The sequence below is a fragment of the Gracilinanus agilis genome, chromosome 1, assembly GCF_016433145.1.
Source record: "Gracilinanus agilis isolate LMUSP501 chromosome 1, AgileGrace, whole genome shotgun sequence".
Classification (NCBI taxonomy): domain Eukaryota; kingdom Metazoa; phylum Chordata; class Mammalia; order Didelphimorphia; family Didelphidae; genus Gracilinanus; species Gracilinanus agilis.
In genome coordinates this window covers 38,731,723-38,750,850 of record NC_058130.1, presented here as the reverse complement: position 1 = coordinate 38,750,850, position 19,128 = coordinate 38,731,723, and the positions used below count along the sequence as shown (strand labels likewise).

The window sequence follows — 19,128 nt, the reverse complement described above, 5'->3', positions numbered from 1 at the left end:
ACCAAGAAAGAGTTTTTAGGAATAAAAAAAGAGCCTTCAACAAAAAGCATATTCCACGGAAACAAATCAATACAGCAAAATTTTCGCAAGCATTTTTACTGACAGTCTGTGACTATGAAAGAGGATCCAGCCTGCTTCGAGCTTTTTGTATCTCCTTGATCAAAAGAGAAGCGAATAATCTGCGGACAATAAACCAAATTGGGAGTATCCCCCATCAAAAAAAAAACCCCACAAGGTGTAATTAATAATACATCCGGTTGGATCTGACATGGACAATGACATGTTTCTCATACACTCTCTTCATCGTTTTCTCAATCTGCTTCAGAAAAACCTGCGGAATTCGTCCACATAAAGTGTGTACAGTTTCCAAAAACTTCAACTGAAGAGGGTAATACATGGATTGAAAAAGATTGTCTTGAAAGGGAAACTGAAAGATAGAAAACACATAAAGACGAAGGAAAACAAATTAATTTCGGCAACTGAATACACTATTTGAAGAAAAAAATGCAAACCATTCTTATAGAAAAGGCATAAATATTACAGGGTTTCATATAGAATCTTCTTTGCATTCTACCATGGGTAAGAAAAAAATTTTTTTATGTTTAAATCCATAATAAAAATATTTTTAAATTAAAAAAAAACACCTTTAAGAAAGAAACGTAGGCCATTTTTGCTGGAAACTCATAAATGGTAAAGGGGCCAATATTGATAAAGAAGGGGGACACAGTCTGGGGCCTGTTTTATAAGCAGAGCATCTTAGAAAGAATGCTGGATGGGGAGTCATTGGAATAGATCTACTTCTAGCTGCGCCCTAAAAAATGTTGGTTGGAGTCATATGGCCATAATTCAAATCCTGGCTTGTTTGTTGTGTGACCTTAGGGAAGTCAATTTACTCCTCTTAAGCCTCAGATCCAGCATCTTTTGGGCCCAAGTTTCCTCATCTGTAAAAGGAATGAGTACTATTGCTGTTATTGTTGTTGAAAGGGTTTTTCTTGGCAAGGATACTGGAGTGGTTTGCCATTTCCTTCTCCAGTGTCCCTACTCAAATAGGGGTTAAATGACTTGTCCAGGATCATGTAGCTAGAAAGTGCCTGAGGCCAGATTTAAACTGGGATCTTCCTGACATCAGGCCTGGTGCTCTATCTACTGTGCTATCTAGCTGTTCATTCCATCTCAAAGGAAACTAAATCTTAAACTCGGATTCTCCAAAGATGGGTTCAGTTTGATTAAGAAATACTAAATAAAGTTTCTGCTTGGTGAAAACATGGTTTGTTTTTTATGCATTTTTATTTGTGCTTTTTACAAATCCTATACATAGGGGCAGCTAGGTGGCTCTGGGATAGAGCACAGAGCCTGGAGAGAGGAGGTTCTGAGTTCAAATCTGACCTCAGACATTTTTGAGTCGTGTAACCCCAATTTCCTAGCCTTTACCACTCTTCTGCTTTAGAACCAAGTATCGATTTTAGATAGAAGGTCAGGGTTTCAAAACAAAACAGAACAAAAAAGTTCAAATCCTGTACATAAAAATGGGATGTAGGAGGCATAGAGGACCTAGGACATGGCAGATGCTTATTTTCATTTCAAGGTCCTCCACAAAAGGGGTTTTAAACTCACCCTAATGCAAATATTAATAATATGGAAATAGGTCTTGATCATAAGTAAAACCCAGTGGAATTACTTGTTGGCTTTTTGGGGGGGAGGGAAAGAAAATGAATCATGTAACCATGGAAAAATATTTTAAATCAATTAATTAAATAAAAATTTTCAATAAAAAAAAGGGGGTATCAAACATAGAGCCACAATACTCCCTGATGCAAAAATCTGATTAAAATATAATTGGGAAATATTTTCCCATTTTGCAGCAGAGGAAACTGAGGCCTCAGGGGATGGAACTGGATGCCCAAGATTACAGATAGTAAAAGGTGTATAGCTGAGATTAGAACCCAGAGTCCCTGCCTCCAAAGCCAGAATGCTTTCCAGTCCACCACATTGCCTCTCAGTAAAGGGATTTTAAAGCTGTGTCCTACCTGGATCAAGTAGCAATCAATTTTCGAGCACTTATTAAGCACCTACTATGTGCTAGATATTGGGATATGAATCTTCAATCTCAAGGAGTTTATACAATTTAATGGAATATGACACATACTACATAGAAAGATACATACAAAATAAGCCCAAGATAACTGGAGGGGGTGAGGGGGAGAGTTACTAACAGTTGAGGAAGTAGAGAGACCCTGCTGTAGGTCAGTTGTTATCACAGCATTTGATCGATATTCAATAGCACCTGAAAAATTGAGGTTTCATAGCCTTTTACTTTTTATTTATTGTCAGGGCATGTCTTAAAAAAAAACCCACATGGTTGCTATGGTTCATTTCTTGGGACAGTTTTCCTGGGAATGTGCTTATTAGAGCATTTCCCAAACTAAGTTGATCATGGAAAAACTTTGGGGATTGCAATATTTTCCCCAAATCCATAAAATGCTTGGCCAAGGGGGTCGACGGATCTGGGATAATTCCAAGGACAGAAGGGATTAGGACAATTCCAAGAGACAGCCTTGTGAGGTGAAATAATGGCTGTTAAATCTTTGTTTTAAATTCCTGATCAGACACTTACCAGGTTTGTGACTGTGGGCAAGTCGTGTAACCCATCAGAGACTCAGTTCTTTATCGGTAAAAGGAAGACGATAATAACATTTGTACTCCCTACTGTGAAGGGTCATTACGGGAAAATTGCTTTGCCAACCTTAATGTATTCTATAAACATGAGCAATTTCTTTTGCTCAATGTTTTAGAAGAGGAAATATCACTAACCCTAATATTTTCTCTGGGGCCCTTTGTTCATGCTGCAGGGAGTGATGCTAGCGGTAACAAAGAGGGCACTTCGGGATGGCAAGTCTACGGGAATAAAGTCAACCTAGCAGAGTGACAGACAAGCTATCTTCAAATGGTAATGGGTATCTATTCGATGTCCTCACAGGGACCAGGAATGGATGCTCCAGAGGAGGCAGTGAGAGAAAAGCGGAGAGGGCTGGCTCTGATGAGAAGCTGGGGAGGGACATAATTCTTCTGGGATAACCCATTTGAATTAGCCATTTTACAAGTGATTTTTTTTGGGGGGGTCCTGAGTAACTGCCTCAATACCGTGTCTCTGAAGAACCAGTCCAAGCATGATCATAAATGTTTCATGTGTGACTAGGAAGGCAATACAGTTTGTTCAAATACTAGACATCATAATTCAGATACAATATTGGTCTGGTGGAAAAAGGAAACTGTTGCTTAGCTAAAGAAACCCACAAGTTGCCCCCAGATGCTCAAAACTTTGGTTCACTTTAGTTTACTTTTGCATTCTAGTAGGATTTTGCTTCCCCTCCTTGATTCTCTAAAGGTGTTTATTATATCCATAACCAGAAGTGTTCCACGTCTTTTCCCTAAATATTTCCCAGGCTTTGAAAACCCAAGAAAAGGGAATATTGAAAGGAGAGATGGGAAGGGAAAAGGAATGAGTATTTAAGTATTGCCTACTATGTGCCAAGCACTATTCTAAGGGCTTTTTTCTTTAAAAATAGTATCTCACTTAATATTTGTGAGAGTAGGAATGAGAGAGAGAATAAGAACAAAGGAGCATGCATACTGTGTAAAGTAGATTCTGCTCCTTTCCTCTTTGCCCCTATCGAAACTAGATTACCTGGGCGGGCAGCAAGGTTTTATTTATGTCTGGCTCTCAATCCACTCTTGGGATTGTTTTATGACATATCAAGGGATTTCAGGGCTTTGTCCTACCTGGATCAAGTACCAGTCAATCTTCAAGTACTTTTTAATTACCTACTATGTGCCAGGTTTTGGGATACAAAGACAAGAAGGAGACAAATCTTTGTTCTCAAAGAGTTTATACGATCTAAAGGGATATAACAGAAAAATTTAAACAAAATACGCCCAAGAGAATTATGGGTGAAGTTTTTTACTTGTACAGATGAAGAATTGAGTCTCCAACAAATCACATACATGACTTGCCCACACCCACAAATATAGATGAGGATTTGTCTCCCTCTTGTCTTTGTATCCCAATACCTGGCACACAGTAGGTGCTTAAAAAGAGCTTGAAGATTGATTGGCATTTGATCCAGGTAGGATATAGCCCTAAAATTCCTATGACGTGTCATAAGAAATCCAATCAATGAATTGGGAGCCAGGTTTAAAGACAAGAGGTCCTGAATTCAAATCTGACCTGAGACATTTCCTAGCTGTGTGATCCTAGGCAAGTCACTTAACCCCCATTACCTAGCCCTTACCTCTCTTCTGCCTTGGAGCCAATACACAGAATTCATTCCAAGATGAAAGGAAAGGGAGGGAGAAAAAAAACCCTAGATTACCTGAAAAAAGCTTATCCCCAGTCCTACAACTTACATCACGCATCACTTCATATAATGCCTTGAAAGTTGGTTGCTTGTCGTCATGATAGACACCTCGGTTACCATGAAGAACAGACACGCCTTCTTGTTCTGCTCCTTTACAATTACTGCCATACATGCAGTGGTCTGGCCTATAATTCCACTGGCATGGAAACACGTAGAGACACTCTGGGAGCAAAAAAAAAAAAAAAGACACATTTATATATATGTCTCATACATGTTCATTCAATTGACTCAGCATTAGTCTGCATTTCTAATATTTTAAAATATTAGTTCTACCTACTAAAAACTTCTTTTCATACGTTTTCAAGATCACTATAATCTATGCCCATCCTTCTAACCTAATTTTATTGAAATCTGCTAAAACTGAAGAAATGGATGTCCACTGGCAAATTTTTACTGGGTATAATATTCTTTTAACACACAGATTAAACCAAAAATTGTACTCAAGTAGGGTATTTTGATCACTTTTAGGAATGTAGCCCATTTCATCAAAATCACAGGCTTGTAAAAGTCTCCATTCAAGCAGCAAGGGACCAGAGAAGTCATTCAGTTCTACCCTTTCATTTTACACACAGAGAAACTGAGGCCTGGGGAGGTTCTACGATTTGCCCAAGGTCACACAGGTAAGAGTACTTTTAGGAAATAAAAGGGCTTGGATCCAAAATCCAATCCTCCTTCCAACGATTAATAACTTAAATTTTTCTAATGTTCCCGTCCGAAAAACATGGCATGCACCAATGCCTTTGGGTTCACTCTGCGTTCCAATTCTGTAAGTTCAGCCACAGAATAGGGAGCACTTACATCGTGCTTGAAGGCTTGCAAAAGGCTTTACATAGATCTACTCCCTTGGCCTTTATCTATGATCTTATAAGGAGTTAGTCTGGTCAGAAAGCCCAGTGGGTTTAAGAGGCTGAGTTCCTGGGTTTCATTGGGGTGGATCTCTTGGAGGGCTGGCAGGCTTGCTGGGTTTCACAACTGGCTCCAAATATTTCTCATGACGGTATTCATCCTTCAGCAAGTTCAGTGGTTTCTACAAAACCTTTAACAACTTCCCAAATGCCTTTTTTAAAACATTAAGAGAGGGGCATCTGGGAAGCACAGGGGACAGAGCACCTTGGTAGCATGGACCTTGTAGGACAGACGAATTTCAGGAGCCAGAAATGGAAGTGGGAAGCAGGGCAGGGCATTCTAAAAGGAGAGGATGGGATAAACCAAGGCCTGAAAAATACATGTAATGTCCAAAGATTTGTGAATGAAATGACACAGTGGACGGAGCAGGAAGTCTGAGTTCATATTCGGCCTTAGATGTGTATTATCTGCATGTTATTCAATTTCTCTCTGCCTCAGTTTCCTCATCTGTAAAATAACAGTAACTACCAATAACAGTACAAAATTGTGGTGAAGATAAAAGGTGATGATATTGATAAAGCACTTTCATAATTATCATTCTCCAGCTCATTTTACAGATGAGGAAATCAAGGCAAACTGTGTTAAGTGACTGGCCCAGGGTCCCACAGCTAGTGAGGCTAGATTTGAATTCGGGAAGATGAGTTTTCCTGATTCCAAGCCCAATGCTCTATTCACTGTGCCATCTAGTTGTGCTCAGTGCCACCCTGGGCCAAAGGACATTATGATTCAAAGTCTAAATTTTATGTAAGTATGATGTGAAGGTGAAAAAAAATCCATTGAACAGGAAATTAACATGTGAAATAGACAAATGATCTATTAAAAAAGGCGGCACTGAGAATATTCTACCTGGCGCCATTGCTAAATTCCCTTCACCCATCTGGGCATTAGTTCTCTGTATCCACAAAATGACAGGGTTAGACTAAGTCATCTCTAAGGTCCTCTTTTAGTTCTGAGTCCTATAAAACTTTTAGCTTCTTCATGGAAATAATACAATGCATATTGTGAGATTTTTAGCTCACAAATGCCTTTGGGATAATCTGTCTTTTTTTTTTTTTTGTCCCAGTTCATTCATTCTTTAATTTACAGAGATAAAGAGGCCCTTTAGCTCAGTGATTAGCAAATATTAAGTGTTTAATAAAACCACTGATTCATTCATTAACTGATTTTCCTTAGAACTGCAGGTTTTCCTGGGAAGGTCTATATTCATTCCTGAAAGCATCTTGAGTATTTAAAGAATACCTTGTGGGGAAAAAAGAAAGAATGCTTTGAGAAAGGATTCTTCTTTCCATTTGTGTTCTCTTGTTTTTATCATCTGTTTATGCCAGATCACTTCTGTTCCTCACCTAGCACCTTCCCCATGGAACAGGGCAGAATGAGTTCTCAACAAAAAGGTTTTCCACTACTCTGTTCACAGTTTTAGAAACTTGACTCATTGTGGGACTTCATTTCCCTTGGACTCCTTTTCCTTCTCCTCCCTGAGGACTCACTATAAAAACAACAACGGCTTGTATTTATAGAGTGCATCAGAGCTCCCAAAAGAAGCCTTCCCTACTCTCTTTGACTCTGGGAGCTCCTGTACTGTAAGAACTAGTACCCCCATTTTACAGGTGGGGAATCTGAGACATTAAGCAGCCTATCTAAGGTCACGCAGGCATTGAGAGCCCTTCCTGACTTAGAGGCAGAAAAGCCTGTGCCAGGATCCTACCTGAGACTCTTGACACCCCTCTGGGGCTTGGACTTGAAGACAAAGAAGACCTCCCTTCAACTCTTCCCTCAGATGCTTATTACTTAGGTGATCCTGGGAAAGTCACTCAGTTTCCTCACCTGTTAAATGGGGATAACAGTAGTACAGACCTCACGAGATTGTGGTGAAGATCATTTGAGACAATATATGTAAAGTTCTTGGTAAACCTTAAAGAGATGTTATTACTGTTATCAGTGAGGTGGTCCAGGCCTCTAGTCAAAAAGATATGAATTTCAATCCAGTTTATTTTTTTTTTCAAAGAGGTCTAATTTCTGCCCTTTATTTTTCTTTATTTTTTCTGTCCTTTATTTTTCAAAGAGGTCTAATTTCTGCCCTTTATTTTTCTTTATTTTTCCTGTCCTTTATTTTTCCTTTATTTTTCAAAGAGGTCTAATTTCTGTCCTTTATTTTTCTTCATTTTTTTTTCTGTCTTTTATTTTTCTAAGAGTTCTAATTCCATTAGGAGGTCATATCTTGACTGGCACATGAATTAGATGTGAGGCAGAGCTGCACAAAGCCATTCGTCTCACTCTCTCAGCGACTCTGGAGTCCAGTGGTCAAACCAAACTGGAAGATGCAGCGGATGACGTTGGCATCGTCAGGCTTTTAGCATTTCACAGTGGCTGCTTTAGTTGCCTTCGTGGTCCCTAGAAACATGCTGTTCTCACCCTCCCATTCTTCCAGGACATCTCCTAACTCACTGATGGGTTTGAGACCCGGCAGTTACCCTCAACCTGGCCTCCTGAGATGGTTTTACTAGGCTGTGGCCTCTGCCCATGCTACAGCTTTTTGCATCCAGAGGTGAAGGGTTGACAACAAAAAGCGGTCAAATAGCCCCCAAAAGGACTTGGCAAGTCCTTACACCAGAGAGGCTAGTTTTCCTGGAATGCCTTATACACTTCAGCCTAGTTACTTACTCTGTGACTTTGGGCAAATCTCTTAACCACTGTCTGCCTCAGTTTCCTCCTCTGTAAAGTGAGGATCAGAATAGCACCTACCTTCCACTGCTGTTCTGAGGATCAAACGAGATACTGATGGAAGTTTAGCACAGGGGCTGACACATAGTAGGAGCTTAGTAAATGCTCACTCCCTTATTATTATTATGCCTACTAGATACATCCAAGGACGGAGCCCTCCCAGGGGGGGTGCTGAAAATTTAAAAAGTTTTATAAATCCCTCCTCTGTGGCTCCAGGAAAGTGTGTTACAGGATGTCCCGTTTTTGATGCTGAGCTTCTAAAAGAGGATTTTAACATGCTTTTAAAATCACATTCAAATAAATGCTTTTGGCTCTAAGAAGCAAGGATTACTTGAAAAGCAGCAGTTCTGTGGAACCACTCCAGATAATAATAGATATTACAATCTGATGGTATTTACGATAAGCCCACAGGCAGGGGGAATCCTGATTGACTCCTGTCATGCTTGGGTCCCTCTGGCTCACGGTAACAAGCTTTCCTACACCATTTCATAGCTTGCTCTCTAACTGGGAACATTTACAAACTGGGCTGGCCATCCACTTGAAGCATCTTTAGTAACATGTTTTCACTTTTAAACATTTTTAAATTTTTATTTTTAATTTAATTTTTACTTTTAAATTTTTATTTTTATTCTACAGATATAGAGGGCATTCTGGGAGGGCTTGCCAGGCCCTTTTCAGGGCTGCTCTCTTGCCTGTGGCTCCATGAAGGTATGACAAAGGCAGAGGCCAAAACTGGTAAACAATCTTGGTAGATGGGCTAGACTAGGTTGAGGGTAACCCCAAGTACGTGAATACTTCCCACAGGAGAAAGGGTGAATGAGAACAATCCGAAGGCCATAAGAATCACCATTTCTCCTCCCACTCACCCTGACTCTAAAGTTCCCATGTTAAGTACTGGGGATAAAAAGACAAAATGAAGCACCATCCCTGCCTTTACAGATTTTATGTTCTACTAGAGGGATACTACCTATAAGCAGGTAAGTACGTACATGATAATCTGAGGTTTATGGGAATCTAGAAAGGCTGCAAAGAGAAGCAGAGAAGGAGGAAGACAGGAGAAGATCAAGGTCAGACAAGAGAAAAGGTAGGGAGAACAGAGAGAGAAAGGAAGAGAGTAAAGGGCCAAAGAGGAGAGAAGGAGAAAATCGATTAGGATGTGAACTATTTGAGAACAAGGACTTGTTTTGCTTTTCCTTGTATCCCCAGGACTTAACAGTGGCTGGAATATCATTTCTGTTCAGTAGTTTTTCAGCCATATCTGATTCTTTGTGACCCCATTTTGGGATTTTCTTAGCAGAGATACTAGAGTGGTTTATGATCTCCTTTTCCAGCTCATTTTACAGATAAGAAAATTGAGGCAAACAAGATTAAGAGTCTTGCCTGGGGGGGGGCAGCTGGGTAGCTCAGTGGATTGAAAGTCAAGCCTAGAGACTGGAGGTCCTAGGTTCAAATCTGGCCTCAGACACTTCCCAGCTGTGTGACCCTGGGCAAATCACTTGACCCCCATTGCCCACCCTTACCACTCTTCCACCAAGGAACCAATACATGGAAGTTAAGGGTTTAAAAAAAAAAGAGTCTTGCCCAGGGTCACACCGCTAGAAGTGACTGAAGTCAAATTTGGACTCGGGAAGATGAATCCTCCTGCCTCCAGGTCTGCCACTCTATCCACTGGGCCGCCTAGCTGCTGCAATATAGCAATGTAGTAATCACCTAATAAATGTTTGCTGATTGATAAGATCAAAGGCACTAATAGAGCTGTTGGCCTCGGTGAGAGAGGGACCATCTCTTCATCAGACACTGGACAATGGCAGGTATAGTTGAGGATTTTGAAGTGTAGATTAGAAGACTGGTAGAATTTCTGACACATGGTCTCTCTTGGCAGTGAAGTAGGAATCAAGGTTGTCTGTTGAAAGGTAGGTTGAGAAAAAAAAAAAAAACTTGGAACTGTCATTTGGGGGTAATAGAGAAGAATAAAAGGATAGCCTTGCTGTGGTGAGGGCCCGCTTAGGATTAAATATTTGTATTTAACATCAGCCCAAAGGTCAAGAAGTCATATTAAGTTCATAGAGGATACGATCACAAGGTTCTGTGACTCTTGTTCCCCAGCAAATGAATCAGCAGGCAGATGGCAAGGATAAAGGGGATTTCCTTTTAACAGCCAATGGTCATTCATTACTGAGAGTCTAAAGTACAAAGACTTATAAATGGTGTTTAGTCTTTTTAGAAATAATACATTTTTATTAAGGGCCAACTATGTGCAGGGTGTTGTATTCTGTGGGATACAGGGCAGCATAAGCCATAGTCCTGCCTTTGAAGGACTTAGAATCTATTTGAGGGAAAAAGACATAGAAATGAGACTTGAATTCCAGCTAAGAAAAAAATTGCTTGTCATATGGCAGCACATGAATTATGAAGATAATAGCTGCCACAGTTGAAGGGAGAGAAAGATCACTTTTATGAATGGGGAAGGCCAGAGAAGTTTAGAAGAAAATATGCATAAAATGTTTTATGTGTGTCTAAGGTAGATAAACCCAGAGGCAGGGAGTACTAAATATTTAATCATATTTCTATCTGATCAACAGATAAAAGGCCGAAACATATAAGCCTTCTTACTATTATAGTCTTGAACCAATGTTATGGAGTCATTTCAGTGGTGTCCCACTCTTAGTGACCCCATTTGAGGTTTTCTTGGCAGAGGTACTAGGGTGATTGATCATTTTCTTCTTTAGTTCTTTTAACAGATGAGGAACCTGAAGTAAAAAGAGTTAAATGACTTGTCCAGGGTCACGTGGCTAATGTCTGTGGCTATATTTGAACTCAGGGCTTTCTAATTCCAAACTCGAAGCTCTATCCACTGCACCACCTAAGCTGCCCCTCTCTGAAAACAGTAGGCACTTAAAAAAAAAATCTATTGACTTTACTTCATCCACTCCATCCCTTTCTAGTTAGTTTAGGTACAATTTTGGGAAAAGGGTATCCTCTTAATAGAATTTTCTGACTCATTCATTCACAGATGCATTAGTGAGCTGTTGACAACTATCTTCCAGACATACGTTTCCAACTGCCTATTAGCCACCTCCGCTAGGTACTCTGACAGTACTTGGTACATGACATTTGAAATAAAACTTGCCTTCTTTCTTCTAAAATAAGATCATTCCTCCTCTACCCTCTTCTTCTGACTTCCTGCTTCTGTCACCATCACCATATTACTCCATTATTCCTGCTAGAACCCTAAAGTCGTCTTTCCCTCATATGCCCTATCCAATGAGTTATCCATTTACTTCTATAAATTCCAGAAATCTAATCTGGCCAGGGGGGCTGGGAAAAATGCCCATAAGTCCCCTGTCGGAGTTAATTCACTATGCTTTAGCCCTTCTGGTCAGAAGTGGAGCCATCTTGATTCTTGAGGGTTGGAACACAAATTCAATTAGTCCCTCTCTGGGCAGCTGGTCCCATTCCTCTCTTTCCTTCAAATGATTCCAAACTCCATTCTCAATGGTTTTCCTGTCTAAAAAACTACTTTTTGGCGAAAACTTCTCTATATATGGTGTCTTTTGGAAGGTAAACTCCTTACAGACAGGGATTATCTTGCTTTGTTTCTATTTGTAACCCCAGGGATACAAACAGCAAAGTGCAAAGCCTTAATAAATGCTCATCCTTTTTTTTTCTTTTCTGCACTGGGCTCAGTAAATAAGTCAATACGACCATTTTCCCTGGAAAAGGAGTGTCAATGAAATGTCCTTTGGATCAACTTCTTGTTCCTAGAACTCTCCAGATATTCCTTTCTCCAGCCATCATTATCATCATCGTCCTCTTCTAAACAATATAGAGATCCTCCCATTTTTCTTTTTATTTGAAGGGCAAGGTAATCTGATATAGGGTACCTATGCTATGGTAAGAAGAATGGGGAAAGTGTGGAAGAATTATGACAAACCTGCCCCTTGTTCATTTGGAGCAGGGTTTTTAAAACTCCATTCTCAAAACTAACCTTCAACAAAGACTACAAGAATACATGGAGTATGTCATGTAGGACGGGCGATTTCTTCCAATATGGGGAAACACCTAATAAGAGAATTCACTCCAGTAATGGAGATGTCTATGAATGTGTAATCTAGCATATAAAGCCCAGAGAACTGTTTAAAGCATAGAAAGATTAAAGGACCATCCCATAAGCAAGGAAGTGTCCCACATGGGATTTGACTCCAAGTCTCTGTCTAAACTAAGTACAGTATTCCTTCTGCATGCAATACTGATCTCAAAAATAATTACTGGCCAAGAAAAACAACCATGTCTATGTTACCCATAAGCCTACCTTTAGGGCTTCCAAGAAATCGCCATGCTTTTTTCTATAATAATAAAGATTTTTACTTTTATTCAAAAGCAGGTTATTTTTTTCTAGAAAACAGTTCCAATGATGGTCAATATTAATTAAATGTATTAAATTTAACAGAAATAAAACTTACCATCTTTCTCACAAAATAATCCCTATCCTTAAGAATCATATCTCCCAAAAGATAACATATACATAGAAGTTTTGGACAAAAAGGAATGTTTTAGCTTGAAAACCTGAGGGAATGGAGTTTAGAATCATCTGGAGGAAAGAAGGATGGACTGTTTGGACCCAGCAGCCCAGAGTGGGCTAATGAATTATCAATTTATTAAAATCCTACCTTGGGGTAGCCCAGGGGATAAGAGTGCCAGGATTGGGAGTCAGGAAGACCTGGGTTTGAATGCAGTCTCAGATACTTCCTAGTGTCGACATGGAATCTAGAAACCCCAAACTTGTAGCTTAGTGAGGTATGATGAACCTCAAGTTTAGAAATAGTTTATAGGTTGGAGACCCCCAAAGCTGTGCTTGTTCCCTGTTCCCTAGAGGATCCACCCTGAAGGGAATCTCAGGCTGGCTGTGGTAGACTGAATAATGGGCCCTAGGGTAAATGCTAAATACCCTTTTGTCTTGGGTAGTCTTGCCCACAGTATCAGAGACCCAGTCCCAGGAAGACACACCTAGGCAGGGACCATCCTTTAGTATCCATTGGGTAAGCAGCTCCTTTCTTTACACCCTAGCCTCTGGCTAGGATCCCTTTCCCAAGCTTGATAGTATCCTGTCAGTATAATGTCAATCATCTCTCCCAGCCCCTGGATCTTCCCAAATGGTATATAGGTTCCCCAATTTCCTTTGTTCCTTGGAGTCCTCATCTAGCCCTGTGGCACTCCCAGGGGTTCAGGGAGCAGAGCGAAGCAGTGTTCAATCCTGGACTCTGCACAAGGTGCAGCTCTGCATAAGAGGCCAAGTAGCCCTGTTCCCCCTTTCCCTTGATTAAAGAGTGGCTTTATGACTATTTAATAGTTCTGCGTTTTTTCTAAGATAACACTAGTTATGTGACCCTGGACAAATCACTTAACCCCAACTAACTAGCTCTTGCTCTAAAAGCAAAGGTTTAAAAAAAAAATCCCACTTTCTGCAGGAAGTCTTTCCCGATTCCTCTCCCATGTGGTCTCTCACCCATCAGACTACTAGCTCCTTGAGAACAGGGGTTTTTGTTTGTTTGTTTGTTTTTAACTTTTCTATCTCCAAATTTTAGCACAGTGCCTGGCACACAATGGCCTTTAATAAATACTTACTGACTGGTGGAATGACTACGTGTTGGGGTTTAGGGTTACAAAACAAACAATCAAAGAAAACAACCCTGGGACAGCCCTTGCCCTCTAGGGGCTTACATTCTACAAGAATGAAGACCTTTACAGTCCCTGGAATTCAACACCTTTATCTCATGTACCAAATAGGGGCTATAAAAAGATCAAATAAAGAAATATCTAATGATCTTAAGAGAAAAAACTTTGTCAGTTACTCAATGCTGCTAGGAACTAATTCTTTTAAATTATTATTATTTTTTTCAAAGAATAAGGCTTACAATTTACAGCAAAACATCTTGACACAATATAGCATTAGGGTTAAGCATGGCCAACAGTTCAAAGAAGGTGGAATGCTATAGCTTTCTACAAAGAAAATCAGCCAAGTCTGTATTCTAATAGAGACAGAGCCTCCAGAAGAATCTTTATCTCAACCTGCAGATGAATTTATCTCACCTACCCAGAGGACTAAACTTAAAAGAGGACAATCAAATCAAAACAAAGTCCCACTCACACCCACCTTAGTTAGCCTTCAGCTATGGCAAACCCAAACCTTTGTAAAATCTAGTAACTCTGCAGTTTGTCCCTCCCTCTTTCCAAAAGGATGCTCATCCCTCTTCTCTGTGTCTCCTTAGAGAACCCAAGGACCATGGTGCAAGGTGCTGTGGGAGCACCCAGATTGCAATCTTTTGGGCATAATTAAAGACCTTTTATTATAACTACTTTGATACTTGGTTTATTTTATGGTTGACATAAGGATCAGATTTAAGATTTCAACCCAATGCAGGTGACTCTTTCCATTGTAATGCATATTCAGGTGTCTAGATGGTACAGTGGAAAGTTCTCTGGACATGGAGAGAGAAGACCTGAATTCAGATACTGCCCCACACATTTATTTTATTAGCTGTGTGACCATCTGCAAGTCACTCAACTAAACCTCAATTTCCTTATCTGAAAAATGGGAGTAATAAATAGCAGCATCCATTTCCCAGAATCAAATGAGATAACTCATGGAAAGTGCTATATAAATGCTACCTATTGATATTTTTGTTACTACTATCCTAGGGGAATGTTGTTATTCACAGACACCACCACAGTAGGTAGGGATGACATTTTGGGCAGATAAGTTTCCTTTCTTCAAGAGACAGATGAAACAGTCTTACCAGCCCCGAAGGAAAAAGGAGGGAAAGTCCCTCAGAAGTCTTTGAGGAACTCTACCTAGGTGAGGTTTCTCAAATTCCTGAGATCAAGACTGACCAGTAATTAACCCAAAGTGGTGGAGAGTCCTTTAGAAGACCTTCAAGATGTGGCCACCAAGGGTTAGGAATGGAGAATGGAAGGTGCATTACTAAGCTGGACAACATGGGTTTTAGAGTGGGACAAGGATGGATAGAAAAGTTAACTGCAACCTTGAAGGATGATCGAGATATCACGAAGTTCATTTGCAAAGATTTTTGAACCACAATTTTCAGAGAAACAAATCGACAATCTAAGGATGGATCATCAGGGGAACTATGTGCTTCAAGACAACACATTTCGAATTTCTGTCTCAGATGTCTTCAGGAAAACAGTACTCAGATCATGCACCTAAGTATTTATTTAGCATCACATGGGGCTTCATCAGAAGTGTCTTATTAAAATTGGGAATAAAAAGTATTGTGATGGCTGACATGTCAGCAGTGGCAGCAGGTAAATTTTAAGTGAGGATACAAAAGATGTAGCAAGCACTCAAATGCTTTTACAATGTAAAGAAATGATGCTATTCATGTATAAAGATTTCTGAGTAGTAACTTTTGACTTCCTGGCATTGTCATAAGTTTCTAGAGTACAATGATTCATGTAAGCCACAAGCACAGAAAGCCTGAACTCTCTCTCCACAACAGAGGCACATTCTCCCTGCATTCTGCCTCCCAGCCATTCGACCTTCTCTCCTAATACATTGTTTTATTTTCTAAAGATTTGTTGGAGCCTGGTAATTCCGTAGGGGAGCCAGAAACAGCTCTCCCACTACACAATCATGCCATCTGCCTACCTAAGAAACATCAATGGTTCCCTGCTTCCTCTAGGAGAAAATACAATTGGGCATTTACTATCCTGCATGGACTGGCTCCCACCTACTACTGCAGGCTGATTTCACAGGACCATCTCTCATGCATATTCCATGTTTCCCCCACACAGGACTTCCCACCTTGGTGGAGGTTACTCTGGTCCTTTCTCCCTTGCCTTGGCCTCCTAGATTCACTCACTCCCTTCAAGTCTCACCTCAATTCTCCTAGACAAAGCCTTGGCTGATTCTCCTCCCTAGTATAATTCTCTCCCTTTCCTAGATATTGTGTTACATCTTGATAATCTTGTTTTATGAAACTTCTAATTACCCACTGATCAGTTTGTTCAAAGACGGAACAATGAACCTTTAAGTACCCACTGATCACTGGAGATAGGATTAGCAAATATAATCAAATCTCAGGTACTCTTTTTGTCTACTTCCTTTCTCTTACTTTATCTGAGTATTCTTCCAGGTACCCAGGTATTCTTCCCCTAATCTCCCTGTAAGCCAATCACTTGTCCTTCCCTTCCTATATACCCTAAAGTATACAGAAGACCCCCAAATCTTTAACAAGACAGAAATTCCCATTCTTGCTGTTTTTTTTTCCCCAGAGACTGTAGAGATTAAAATTAACATTCAATAACTAAGATATTATATTTATGAATATTTTATTAATAATAGACTAACAAGAGACTAACTAAAAGGTACTAACCAGCTTGTTCCCAGGAACAAAAGAGAAAATGGGAGGAGTTACAGTCAACTATAAAACAATAACATGACCACACAAACCTGGAGGTGCAGGAGAGATTAAAGGGAATTTTGGGGAAATTTATGGGCAATGAAGTACAAGGTTCAAAATTTCCATTTAAACAAGACAATATTCCCAGAGTCCCAGAGCTTGGTGGATGTATGACTGTATGGTGTCTCCCTTATCCTTATTAAAGATGTGTTCTTTTCTAACTGCTTTGATGGTTCTGTGTTTTTTCAGTTTGACAATCTTTTTTCTAAATATTTCCCATTTACTTATCTGTTCACAGGCTCCTCTACCCCCTCACTGTTGAATGAAAGTAGTTTGAAGATAGGAAGTGTTCTTGTTTCTGTCTTTGTATCTCCATGGCTTGGCACAAACTGACAATTAATAAATGCTTTTTGAATTATGTTGATCTGAAACAAGAATTCAGTTCTTCCATCCATGTGACTCTGGACAAATAATTTAACGTCTGGGTTTTACTCTAGCCATAAACATTATGAAGGTAGACTAGAAGACCTGACCTAAAAGGGTCTTCTAGCTCTTAAATCCCTGGTCCTAGTCAGGGTTAAAAGTGCAGCCTCATAAGTGGGGAAAGCATCCTTCACATATTCCCAAATGTATTCATTCAATAACATTTATTAAGCACCTACTATGTGCCAGGCCCAGCACTGAGCTCAGGAGATACAAAAAGAGGCAACAGTCCTTCCCTGTCCTCAAGGAGCTTAAACTTAATGGGATTAAACTGGACCAACACTTCCAAGAAGTTTGGGACCAGGCTGTCTGGTCCAGAGGATTCCACTTCAAACCAAAGGCAAGTAAGATGAAGCCATCCCTGGTTTGCTCATAGGAGCTGTGGTTATCTGGATAAAATATGGTCTCTGGCTCAAACCCATTAGAGGCCATAGAACCCAAACTTTCAAAAATTGGACTGAAAAAGAGAAGGGGGGAGAGTGTGTGTATCACACACACACACACACACACACACACACACACACACACACACACACACACACACACTGAGGTTGATACCAAATAAGGCTAAAACCCACCAGATGTAAGTAAAAGAAAGGGAAGGAAAATTTATTAGCTTCATGTGTGAATCTGATAATAACTTGCATCTCAGAATTCTAATCATTTTCATTTTTCTCAAAGCATTGTCTTGAATGCAAATAAAGATTTCTCTTTGCCTTACCCATTCTTTTACCCCAGAAGATTGGGGGGTTATGGGGAAGAATCTGGATGATCAGAGAATCAGGGAATACAGGGAAAGGACGGAACTTTTCAGATCATGTTGTTCCCCTCCCACATAATGGATGAATCCCATTTACAACACCCCAGAGAAGGGTTCCTTCATCCTCTGCCCAAAGACCCCTCAGGAAAAGAGGGCTCTTTGCCCTGCGGTAGCCCATTCCATTTTTGGTACATGCTAATGATTAAGAGTATTTTCCTTATGTTAACCTCAAATCCATCCTCCTGTTGCCTTCATCCTCTGGACCTCATACTGCCCTCCAGGGCCAAGCAGAAAAAGGTTGATCTTCCACTTGACAACCATGAAATGTCTGAATGGCCCTCAACCTTGAGTCTTCCCTTACCTAGACCAAACATTCCTAGTTCCCACAACCAATCCTCTTCGAGTCTCATCTTGTGGATGATTCAAGAACTTCTTGAATGTGTTTTCATTATTAATGAATCTGGGGACAGAAGGGATTCTTCACCAATCAGGACGTGGCCCCTTTTAAGTTCTAAGTTCTCTTACCAAACCAGTCAGGTTCCTGTGGAGATGTTCTAATATATTAATGTACCTCTTAAAATATGGCACCCCAAAATGGACATAACACTCCAGACACGGACAAAATAATAATGGCAAAGGGGGAAGAGAAGGGAATAAGTGTGTGTGTACACACATATAGTACATATGCATACATACACATGTGTATTTATATACACACAATTTATGCTTTCATATAAAAAATAATAAATTTTTATGTGCCACGCCCGGTGCCAAGGGACTTACAAATATTATCTCATTTGATCATCACAACAACCCTGGGAGAAAAACGCTATTATTATTTCCATTTTACAATTGTGGAAACTTGGACCAATAGAGATTAAAGGACCTGCCCAAGGTCCATACAGCAAGTAAGTGTCTGAGGACAGATTTGAACCCAGGTTGTCTTAACTCCAAATCTGGCTTTCTATCCACTGAGCCAACCTAGCTGCTCCGATATTGTGGGTTTTAAAAATGATGAATTTCTGTTGGTTCAAGCTCTTTTTATGCAAATGTGCTAAGCATTCCTTCTGAAAAATTCATCCAATTGTAGTGGTCAGAGTTTCTGAGTCCTGTGAATCCTGAGTCTACAGGCATTTATAGTACCAAGCACTAAGATAGGCACTTAGGAATACAAGAGGGAAAAATATAGTTCTCACCTTTGAGAAGCTCACTTTCTAGAAGAGGAGATAACATGCAAAGAACAATGCACAAGCAAAGTATACTCAATGCAAAGAGAAGGTCATTTATTTACTTTTTAAAAATTAAAAAAAAATGGGGCATCTGGGTAGCTCAGTGGATTGAGAATCAGGCCTAGAGACGGGAGGTCCTAGGTTCAAATCCGGCCTCAGACACTTCCCAGCTGTGTGACCCTGGGCAAGTCACT

At 40.1% G+C, this 19,128-nt stretch overlaps 1 protein-coding gene across 1 annotated transcript in view; it reads right to left on the bottom strand.

Moving 5' to 3' along the window:
- Positions 1–241: 241 nt before the first annotated feature.
- GXYLT2 (glucoside xylosyltransferase 2) overlaps positions 242–19,128 on the bottom strand; it is a 78,106-nt gene continuing 59,219 nt past the window's right edge. Inside the window, exons 5-6 of the mRNA XM_044675856.1 lie at positions 4,405–4,577; positions 242–427 (exon numbers count right to left, since the gene is read on the bottom strand). Coding sequence (XP_044531791.1) covers positions 242–427; positions 4,405–4,577 — 359 coding nt within the window. The remainder of the gene's footprint in view (positions 428–4,404; positions 4,578–19,128) is intronic.